The sequence below is a fragment of the Siphateles boraxobius genome, unplaced genomic scaffold, assembly GCF_051911475.1.
Source record: "Siphateles boraxobius isolate OS27281-9 unplaced genomic scaffold, OSU_SipBor_1 26, whole genome shotgun sequence".
NCBI classification, from domain to species: domain Eukaryota; kingdom Metazoa; phylum Chordata; class Actinopteri; order Cypriniformes; family Leuciscidae; genus Siphateles; species Siphateles boraxobius.
The window spans coordinates 7,418,178-7,430,576 of NW_027508876.1; the positions used below are offsets into that span (position 1 = coordinate 7,418,178).

The following is a 12,399-nucleotide window of genomic DNA, read 5'->3' on the forward strand; positions in this document are numbered from 1 at the left end:
GTAGCCGCTCCGTAGAGGGGGGGTTATGTCACAGTGTTAAGTTTGTGTTCCCTGGTGTCCACTAGAGGTCCTCCTTCTCCACGTTGTCATTCACTTTGGAACTTCATTTCCCAGCATTCTGTCTGTCACTCATCAGTTCATTGCACTCAGCTGTTTCCCATCACCTTGTTTGTTCTGTGTGTATATATACCCTTGTCTGTTTTAGTGTTTGTCATAGAAACAGGGTTTGGGGTGGCAATTCCAGGGAAAGAAGTAGAAATGAGTATAAAAACATCTAATAATTTAGGGGTATATTCTGTAGAGATGTTGGCAATTTTAAGTGCTTTGCAATGGGTGGAAAAGGTAAGACAGGGAAAGGTTTTAATATGCTCTGATTCTTTATCAGTCTTGGCAAGTTTAAGGTCATTCCATTCAAAAGCTCGGCAAGATATCCTGTATGAAGTACTTCAATTAAATACAAGATTAAGTCATATGGGATGTCAGGTTAAATTTATGTGGGTTCCAGCACATGTTGGTATTACAGGTAATGAGATAGCAGATAGGCTGGCTAAAAGGGCGCTAACAAAAGGGAATGTAGAAATGCAGGTTAATATTAGTAAAGCAGAGGTTAAAAGCATAATTTGGGAGAAAATAAATAAAAGGTGGCAAGAGAGGTGGGATAGAGAGAAGAAAGGGAGGCACTTATACCAAATTCAGAGAAATGTTAAAGAGGATAGGGTGGGAAGTGGGAATAGGAGAGAAGAGGCTGTGATGACGAGGTTAAGGTTGGGACACTGTTCGCTGAATAAAACACTAAAGATGATAGGGAAGCACCCGACAGGGTTGTGTGAGGGATGTCAAGAAGATGAGACAGTGGAGCACATAATTATGAGGTGTAGGAGATATGAAATGCAGAGGCAGGTGATGAAGAATAAGTCGAGGCAGATTGGGGTGCAAGAGATTACATTAAAAGGGTTATTAAGAGCAGTAAATGGGACGCAGAATAGAATATTGATGTCTTTTTTAAGGGAGGCGGGAGTTTTCAATAGGATTTAATTGATAAATAAAGTTTGTTGTGTATGTGAGTGTTTATATGAAGAGAATTAAGGTTATGTAAGAGTAGGAAAGAGAATGGACAATGATGTTTTGTAATTATTGTATCTGATCCACACTCCGGAGTAGAGGGGGCGGTAATGCACCAAAAAGCTGGATGCCAACCGCCGTAAAATTGAAAAGAAGAAGAAGAAGTGTTTGTCACGGAGTCGTTGTTCTATGTCTTCACACTTCTGTGCCCTGCCTTTTCCTGAGTCTTGTTGGTGTTTTATGTTTTGGATGGCCTTTTTTGATTTTGAACCTTGCTTGGACTGGATTGTGAGTATGGATTACCCTATTAAACATACTGCTAATGGATCTGTCTTTCCCTGTGTGTGTTTGTGACAAGTGAACTGGCAGGGAAATCTGTCTTCGTTATGTAACATATGTTCACAAAGGCATCAGAGATCACAATATGCATAGATACACATATACAATATAATATTTAAAAAAAAGAATGACCAAACCATCAGTTATCAAATTAATTTTTTTTTTTTTTGAGTAAAGACCTTTGAATCTGTTTTATTCATTTTCATTCAACGGGTAAAAAATACAGACGGCCCGGCAGCAACAGTTCAAATGCAGAGGCGAGAAGACGCTCTTATCATTCTTAAAGTCCCTGTAAAATCAAAATGAAGTATGTGTTCTGAGTTTGTCATATCACAGAAAAATGTATTAGCCACCCACCCAGATTTGAATGTTAAAAAAGCTATCAAAATCTTGAAAAAATTCACAGTACTACTGCTCTCATATGCTGGGGGCGTGTCCGCTGGCTGCGCTGTAACCACGCCCACGCACGGGACAGCTGCCGTTGCCAAACTCAAGATAGTCAGCGTTTGAAATATTGCTCAATTTTAATGCAACCAAACATATGTCATTCTTTCTTGAAGATCAAATTCAAAACTTTTAAGTTGACTTGCTGCATCTGGTCCTTTTGAAACAAAAATGATATACAAACATTTCTTTTAAGGTCTTTTTTTCATAATATAACTTCAAATATGCAAAAAAATGAAACCTGCCAAGATGGGACCTGCAACTCTGTATGATGTCTACCTATCTAACAGAGGACCTGTGTGTGAACAGTGAAGTGAACTGGCAGTGCAGTCTGTCTTCATTTTGTAACTTTTCTATATATATATATATATATATATAAATATATATATATATATGATTTCCATTACACGAGAGTAGATGTTAAAACTTCATGCTGATTTGTACTCCGCTTTTGCCAAGATAAGCACCAACTAAGACATAGCTTTACAGTAATCTATGCTTCTCCGTCCATTTACGCTTCTTTTCATATGGTGATGTAAATCTCCTTCTGTCTAGTGTTAACACGCGTCAGCACACACAACGGCTTCAACCACAGTGCAGTCCCCCCATGACAACCGTCTGGATTGAGCTGAGTAGGGGACATCTCTAGGGTCTTCAAGTGGGCACCTTCCGTCCTCAGTGTTTCGTCAACTAGCACCCGACACCTCAAGAGGGCTCGACAGTGACTCTGGCGTCCCAGAGTCACCCCCCTCCGTCCCCCACTCAACTCAGTCCAGCTTACTGACCTCTACATCCCTCCTGCTGCTGAGACCTAACCACAAGCTCTCCGCAACCCAACCATACGCGCCAACCCGTTTGACTAAGGCTGTCGAGCCCCACTGGTGCGTTAATATGCAGTTTCAGTGGCAACGGTTCCGTATGGCATACCACCTCCCGCAAAACACAATATCTGCCCAAGCACCCGTCATTCACGCAATATACATAGGAACGTAATGACTGTAAATGCTATACAACCTTTACAAATGAACCAACAGACTCTTCAAGTTTTCAAGAATTCTACGAAACCGTAGCATGGCGGTCTGTACACAGCCAGCTAGAATCTTTCCGTCTCAACCACAGCCAGTCGCTGCTCCTTTCTGCTGCTTCAGATAAGTTCTTTACTGTGCGACGCAACTCTTGGCCACTGAATCCGACGTCTCTGAGGAACCGGGTTGTAGAGTGTGCCACAAAACCTCAACATATATGTTCACACAGTCATCAGAAATCACAACATGCATAGATAAACATATACAATTAAAAAAAAATGACCAACCCCATCTGTTATCAAAAAAATGTATTGCTCAAAGAAAGATCAATTAAATAAATACAGACGGCCCGACGGCAACAGTTCAAAAGCAGAGGCGAGAAGACGCCTCCTATCATTCTTAATATTATTTTTCTTATTTAACACTCTCTCTTCATAGATGCTTTGTTATGGAGTCCCTAACAATTTACTTGCCATTGTTATGTGCCATTGCACACACACACATACATGTCTATATTACTAACAGAGCACTGTCGCTCAAACACTGGCAAAGAGGGGACCTTTGAACGATTTCTATCCAACCAAGTGGGGACTTATAGCCTGCAATGGAACTGTGTGTGTGTGTGTGTGTGTGTGTGTGTGTGTGTGAACAGTGAAGTGAACTGGCAGTGAAGTCCGTCTTCATTATGTAACTTCATATATATATATATATATATATATATATATATATATCAGGCTTGTGCAAAATTCAGAATTTCAGAATTGGCCTCCATTCAATTCATGAATTGGAATTTGAATTGAATTGACTCCGCCCCACAGGAAGTTGAATTTTAATTTTAATGACAAGAAGTGGATTTAAAGAAGTGGATTCTACACAGTCGCACATAGGGTGACCACCATCAAACAAACCAAATGTGGGACATGTTACCAACACTAAAACATAACCTGAAACTGTTATATAATGTCCATTTAACTTAATAAAAACATTTGTAACATAACATGTCTTTATTTTACTTGCCATTTTAATTCAACATCACTGAGCAAGGCAGCAGCCATCATGCAGATCACTATTTCTGAAACAGTTCTGACAAAGTCCAACTAAAATCCAACAAAATAAATAATGAACAAATAAAATATAAAACAACATGAAATTAGTTTATTGACAGCCTTATATATTAAGAATATATTACACCAAACACTTTCATATTTTTAGAAAGGATGTGAATTAAAACAACTACAGCAGGCAATAAGTTGATAAATTCTGTTAAATTAAAATTTTAATTTACCCAATTATCAATTTGTTTTCGGACAGGTAACACATGGAACGAATCCCTGCTCAACATTTTGATTGACAACCTACTAGTGACCGTGTTTACTCCTTTCTTTTCAACCATTGGATATGATTTTAAAAATGGCTGTTGTATTTGTACTTCTGACGAAGCGCTGTTAAATATAGGTGAAAAACTACGGCGCAAAAAGAATAAATAAAATGTTTTCTTAAAAAGGCAAAAGAACGCATGCACATTTTCTTAATATGATAATTAAAAACAAACAGACTGATAAAAATGCGGGATATTTTCTCAATATGCGACGTGGGGGACAAGGGGTGAAAATGCTGTGCGGTACAACACAAAGCGTGACGGGTGGTCACCCTAGTCACACAACAGAAAGAATATGTTGAATCTCACATACATTCAGCGTTAGGAAGGTTACTTTGGAAATGTAATTGCTTACTGTTATAAGTTACCCTTTATGAATGTGGTTTGGATTATTTTATTTGGATTACTATATCAATGTGAATCAATTTCCTTTTAATTTGATTAGTAACTAATTAAATTACACATTTAACCTCAGTAATAGGCTACAACTAAATACAATTACATTCATTTTGTCATTCAATAACATAATTTCATTACGGTTAACTCGCTCCTCAACCCTGCATACATTTTGTTCTAATATATATATATATATAGCCTAACCCTATATAACAAATGTCCACCTAAAATTGTTTTTTTTTTTCCTTCTAAAGATTTACTAAAGTAATTTTGGGAGTCATGTTTTATCATGTTCTGAGTCATGTTCTATCATGTTCCACAAAATTACAATTACAATAAATCAAACTTAATTATTTGTTCTGTGACTAGAGCTTTTAACATTCATTGCTGGGGGAAAATATTTCCTGTTAATGTAATCTGTACAAGTAGTTCAAACTAATATAATTTATAGAATATGTAATGCAATCATATGTGACATATACTGTAAAGCTTCATTGTTAAACACTTCACTTAAAATATCTATATGAATTTCTTAGAATTTGTTTTGAATTGCAATTCTGCTTCCTTTAATTCAAATTTGAATTGTAATTGTAGATCCTGTTTTTGACATCAATTCAAATTCAATTCAAATTCAAGAATTGAATTTGAATTTAGGAGTCATTCTCAATTCAATTCTGAATTGTGCACAAGCCTTATATATATATATATATATGTTCACACAGGCATCAGAGATCACAATATGCATAGATAAACATATACAATATAATATTAAAAAGAGAATGACCAAACCATCAGTTAACAAAAATTTAAAAAACATTTTTTTTTAGGAAAGACTTTTGAATCTTTTTTTACATATAACGGGTAAAAAATACAGACAGCACGGCGGCAACAGTTCAAAAGCAGAGGCAAGAAGACGCCTCTTATCATTCTTAATATTATTTGTCTTAATTAACGCTCTCTCTTCAAAGATAATTTCTATGCTTTGTTATGCAGTCCCTTTAGGGATTATGACAAAAAATAGCTCTTTAAGGTAACGATTTCTATGATTTAATGCAGAATAATTATTTTATTAATCAAAATGAACTCGGTCCCCAGTTGGATGGTAAAGAACGATACCAGTGTGGCTGCTTTGTACATTTCTTGCCATCACAAACACACTGTAAAGATTTTGGAGGTCAATCTCAAAATGTTATGTTGATTTGCTGCACTGAACATTTTTAGTTGGTTCAGTTGAAATATATGAAGTAGGGATGTTCATTTAACATGTTTTTCTGACTCACAGCTGATGCTTGTTAACCAGTAATCATCAGTTAACTTACATGATTTGAATGTTAGATTATAATTAAATGGAATGAAGTGTCTGTGACACATTCAAATACCTCAAAAATGTAGATTTACATGTGCAAATAGCAGGATAAACAACAGAACATGCGGATTCACACACCGCTACATCAAGCACCCGCAGTGCTTCTGTGAACACAGTAAACCAGAAAAAAGTGTATATATGATAAAAAGGCCTACTCAAATGAACAATTAACAAAACTAAAGTGGGATAAATAGTACACGCTTTAGGGTCTGTTTACACGACATCATTTTCAACTGAAAAACTTTTCATGCGTTTTGGCCGTTTATTTACACGAAAATGCCATTTTGGCCTTTAAAAAGCCTTTAAAAACGAGTTTAAAAGTGCAAGGTTTTGAAAACGATGCCTTTACTATCTGCATGTAAACAACATAAATGTGAATTTGTGAAAATGGTACGTCATTCCACGTCTCTATAGCACGTATTGTGTTCATCGTGCAAGTTATATGTGAAAAGGAGTTTTTACATGCATATGATACGCATGGGTAGGTTTAGAATAGGTTTAGTAGTGGTGTGGGGTACGCATGTATTATACGTTTGGTTAGGATTAGTGGTCTGGTGTGTGTGTATTATACGCAATAAAGTGCGTATCATATGCACGTAAAATACGAATTTTCGTGTAAAAATTGTACGATAAACAATGCGTGCTATAGAGATGCATTTTGATGAGATCAGGCTGGTCAAGCACAAGCATATAACATGTTCACATGCGTACTTATGATCATATTTTCACACGTTCATGAGTATTACGTGTTTGCGGGGGGGTTTTTTTGTTGATAAAGTGACATCAACTACTGGCTTGGCTTGCATAATACAGCCCTTTTAGAGTTTATAGGGTTTGTTTGTGAACAATGTTGTAGTTGTATTTAACAATATTTTACATTTTACACTGAGTTTTGACTGATATGTGTAGTGTGTTACTTTAGTTTGAAAATTAATTAAATTATCTTTTTAACTGTTAACTGGTTTCAATCTTATTTATGGGCAAGAAAGTTTTTGGTCAGGATAGGTAATTTCTCCTCTTCTGTCGCTCACCTCCACAAGGATCGATCTTGGCGCCCTCCCTTTACTCATTGTAAATGTTACGACAAAACTAAAAACCCTGATACGTCAAATAGACTCTAAAAATAAAAGATATTCAAGACTGTGGTATAAATTATTGAATGATTTGACCATAACTCATTACTATCCTTGAAATTCTAACATAGGTCACTTCATGTGTGTGTGGATTGAGCTCATCCCCCCACAGTCATTTACATCTCAATGCAGGACGGCTTGAAAGGTATTTTAGGTGAACCAGCCTGAGAGCTCAAAAAAATACAGTTACCAATGTCCAAGAATCTGTGGAACTTCTCAAATAAACTAGAGAAAACGCTGGGATTTACCCATACAAATTTATTTTGTAACGTTTTCTTTTGTTAAAATGTATTTTAAAAAATGAATAAAAACAAGAATTACACTATCTACTGTTAACTGCAGTTTGTTACATTATCCATGTATACAATACTGTACAAAATTATTCCTAATTTCCCCTAGCAACATTGCTGGGATCAGTCCCGGAATAGACCCTGTGTGAAAAAGGCAGAATGAATGCCATGTCACATGTATTAACGGTATCTTTACAGGATGTGTGTGAACACACACTGACCCCAGAAAATCCCTGGTAGTGTGGATGAACAAAAATCAAATGATCCCGGGAAAAATTATAAGTGTATTTTCCAGAATCTTTGTGTGAAAGGGGCTTATGTGACCGGGTGAATCAGCCTGAATTTCCAGCAACTTTGCTTTCCAGTAAACCTTTTAAACTTCCCGCGAACGATGCGCTTTCCGGAAGAACTGAAAGAACGCTTCAAACTCACGGACCCAGCGAGGATCATCACACACACACGCATTCTTGCTCAGCACCAAAGATCCAGGATGCAAGTATTATTTCTATCAAGATTTAGTTTAACAAACCACTTACTGGTGTATAATTTATAAGGCGTTTTCCTTATGGGCCTACAGTATATGTCCCCACAAGGACAAGGATTTTGGATATTGCCATCTTTGTAGAGACATTTTGTCCCCATAATGTATAGTTTACCAGGACACACACACAACAAAGTGGTTATAATCTAAGAAAAATCATTTATGTAAAAAGAATTCATTACATTTGGTATCTGTATCAGAAACTGCAAACAATGTAGAAACTACATCAGAATCTGTATATAAAAATCTATAGATGTACCAAATGATCGATTAACCATTAAGATCAGTTGGATTAAATAATAGACAAATGTATTAAACTGAATGAAAAGAGATGCAAATGAAAAGTTTGAGAGTAATAGCATTATGAAAGGCAGCTACTGTGAATGAAACATTTATATAGATGAAACCGTTATTTTGTGTGGTGAAAAGTATACTTTCTGATTTTGATTATCTTACAAACACAATTGAAAACATGAAAGGCTTGAAAAAAAGTAAATTTTTTATGATCTGTTGTGATTTTAGCTCTAAGACTTGTGAAAATAGTACCAAAGCGAATAAACTAATAATTAAATGTTAACAGTTGATATGCATTATTTTCAAAGTTCATTTTGAGATCATGCACTCAAGACAAATTTCGTTTTAGGTAAAATGGGCCAGCTGGTCTGGTAATGTGACCCATCCCTGATTTATCCAAAATGATTTGTTAACACAAATTATCAACCAAACATTTAATATTTTTAAGACACCCGAAAGCATGTGGCCTAGACTATGATGAATAAAATTCATCTGTTCACTCAATGCATGTGTACAATTCAAAACAACTGATAGAACATGTTATGTTGACATTAAAATTTAATGAAATCCGGATATCAGAATATTCAGAAATCTGGATGAAAATTAACTATACAACATTAGAAAAAAATATATGGGACTACAGCAAGTGCAACATCTTCAATAGAAGGAACATTTAAAATAGTAACCTTGTAAAACTTATGTCGGTTTTCTCTAAACAATTTGAACTCAAAATTGTTTCCACATTTTAAAGAGTTATTTTGCATCTACATTTTGCACCTGTCCTCATTTCTTCACTCCACAGATTGAACTTAATTCCTAGTCTTAATTTCTGTTTTTCCTTTCTTCCATCTGACTTGAATTTCCTAACGGCAAAATCATTTCTGTTCTCTAAAAAGTATATGATACATGTCAACTATAAAATAACCAGTGAATGTCAATTTAGAGTATAATTGCTGAAGGTTTAAGGTCACCCACTTTACCCAAAACTTTGGGTTCACTTTATCTAACACATTCAGCCAAAGTGGATCAGCAATATTTAAGCAACAAACCAGGAAGAGTCCCACATTGGTTTACATTTAGTAAGAAACCTTATAACTTAGAAAATAAAATCTTGTGTCAGAGGGTTTTCTACCTTTAACCATTAGAGTTGCCCACCAGTGTCATATTGCATCAACCAAAGCCATTTTATCATTTAGAGAAATCGTGTCAATTTAAAGACCATTGTCATGCTCTAAAAGTGAAAACCCATTGAGCACAGTACTTAAACTGCCCACTTTACCAGATAGTCCACTTTACCTACATTCACCCTACATATATTTTTAAGAGTGGAGCTATTTAATACTGGAAGCTATGGCCAAAAAGTCTCTGAAAAGACCAAAACAAAAACATGAATTGTTGGATGCCAGGACCTTTTAAAACCATTGAAAGTTTGTTATGGCAATAACTCTAGGGATATACTTTCAGGGTATTAAGGATCACTTTAATGTAGAACACAGACAAAGATTACAAAAGGAAAATCATGATTATCCTATTTGAATCTGCTTTTCCACCAGATCCAACTCAGTGCCGTCCTCCACAGCTTTTCTTGGGGGGCAGTTCAGTATTCTGCCACAGACTTGGACTAGTAATACCAATCACGCCTAGGGCAATTATCTGTCCAGAATTCCCATTCAGTTCACTCTGCTCATCTGACCCCATTCCCAGATCATCCTCCTCATGAACCACCACCGAACGTCCCAGAATGGAATGAGCCCCGAAGAGCTTGGCCTCTGGGAGACTTAGGAACTGCCTTATAACTCCTTGCTCAGAAGCAAAGTTGCCCAGGTCTCCAGGATGATGAGGGTGGTCAACACCATTGGGATTGTAATGAGGACCAACAGTGTTGCTGCCTTGACTGAGGTCTCCATACCGATGGATGTCAATGGCACGCTTTTGATGATCGATGGCAGGCAAACCACGGAGGTTGATTTTCACTTCTAAAATTCCATTGGGGAAGAGCTGCTTGAAGAGGATTTGCCCATAGATTTTCGGCTGGTAAGGTGGTAAATTGGGGCTGGGAGTTATTTCACAAGTGGCATAAATTGTGTTGTCGAACTCCACGACTTCCGGCTGTGGAGCAACGGCAATCGAACAAACTGGATTTTTAGAGAACTCTCCTCCTTGTATATGCAGCACCAGCAATATTAGAGGGATTTGTAGAATGATTTTCTCCATGTTGATCTTTAAAGCCTACAATGAAGACTGGATTCAGTGAAATCATGCCGTTTAAGAACGTAGTATTTTAGATAGAATAAATTTGAAACCTTTGTTCAAGGGAGTTTTGAGAGCTGAAGTTGTGTTAAGTAAAATAGCACAACAAGATTAGTTTGCATGGGAAAATCATATAAAAGCAATTGTATATTTTTGAATTGTCATGTACCCTTGTGAAAAACCGTGCTTATTTGTATTGAACATGTACTTGCACTTAAAATCTTGAAAGTATATTAAAACTGTAGGTCTACTTGCAGAATTTAACACTGATGAATTTATAACAAACCACTTAAGTGTACATACCATACATTAGTGCATATGATGGCCACCAGGGGGCTTATACATTAACAAGCCAATGACACACAGGTGGATGTAATCACACTATAATGAATCCAGGCAAAGGTTTCTGGAAATGGAAAAGGACTAGAGCCCTCTTGTGGCTTTCGTAGCTCTCTGGCTGGCAGGCGTGACTGCAATAATGTCAAGCTAAAAGTTTTACTTTAAAGTTCCCTTTTTAAAAGCAAAGTACATTGTTTTAATAATCTTTTTGTTGTGTTTTAAAAAAGTAGACTCATTTTGATGTGTTGACTAACATAGTACATTATAATTTGAGCTGCCATATGTTATTCAATATTAAATATAAAGTTACACAGAAATTATATTATAGTATATTTTAGTTGACCATAAATGCCCAGTAAATTCAGTAACCATATTTCAAAGACATAACAAGTAATTACATATAAAGATGTGCTTGGGTCAAACAAATGACTTTCAGCTAACTGCATTTAAACTATAATCCATTTTCATTTAATTGGATAGGCCTTCACATGCAATTAAGTCTGAAAACACTACATTCTTGCACTTATGTAGATTTTAAAGTTTTATTTCTATAAAAGCATGCTAAAGTTTACTTTTTCACAAGGGCAGGTAAAATAAAAGACAATATTCATACTTTTGATTAAACTTACTTTTTTTTAGTTGTACTAAATTCAAGTCAATATTTGCAAGAATGGAGAGAGAGAAAAAACACACACCAAAAACAGCAAAGGTAAATTACCGTATAGCTGAAAAGTTGTCCTTAATCCGTGAGCAGACTGAATATTGCAGCCACAAAAATACTCCAACACTTAATCCGTGTGCAATCTTGAACTGGGGTTGAGATAATGTTCCTTTGCAATCAAACTGTTGGCTGCTTTTCTAGGAACGTGGAGCTACATGTTAACCATGCTAGTCAGTTTGGTCCTAATTAGGTCCACCTGTGTTTCATTTAGCTCCCTTTGTTTGCTTGCCTGTGTATAACACTTTTACATTGCACCATGTGTGCTGCAGTGTAGATTATCTTCATTGTTTTGAGTTTATTAAAAGAAGGACTGCTATAGATTCCTCTCCTCTTCATTTGGTGACTCAACTGTGACACATTCATTCTTAGTTAGTGTACAATTCCACTTGAAGTTCATGCTTGACACCACTTCTTATAGATATTCATCTCACTTCTTATAGATATTCATCTCACATAAGTGAATATCTGACAGTTGTTCTTTTTCAAGAAACCATTTCTACATGCTCTGTCCCAAACCGGACAAGCCTATATTTCACATGTAATTGGACTGTTATTTAATTGTCTTTGAAGGCAGAAGTAAAAATGTCTGGAGGACTGGTTCTTCTATGGCATTAATGTTAAAATCCCAGTTTATTAGCTAAACAAGTGAGAATGAGTAAACAAGCTTCAGCAACTTTCAAAAGATTGATTGATTTATTTACTTTTTTCTTTGGTTAACCATATTTTAGGGACAGATTTGTCCCCAGAAATAAGCTAAACCTGAAAAAAATCCCAAGTGTGAAAGGGCAAATAAACTCTAAAAGGATAAAATCCACCGTATG

General features: G+C 36.0%; 1 protein-coding gene across 1 annotated transcript; it reads right to left on the bottom strand.

Moving 5' to 3' along the window:
* Positions 1-9,726: 9,726 nt before the first annotated feature.
* LOC143751460 (extracellular superoxide dismutase [Cu-Zn]-like) lies at positions 9,727-10,497 on the bottom strand. Its single transcript, XM_077244043.1, has one exon. It carries the CDS (start codon positions 10,480-10,482, stop codon positions 9,829-9,831), a length of 654 nt encoding a protein of 217 aa, XP_077100158.1. The 5' UTR covers positions 10,483-10,497; the 3' UTR covers positions 9,727-9,828.
* Between the last annotated feature and the right edge of the window lie 1,902 nt (positions 10,498-12,399).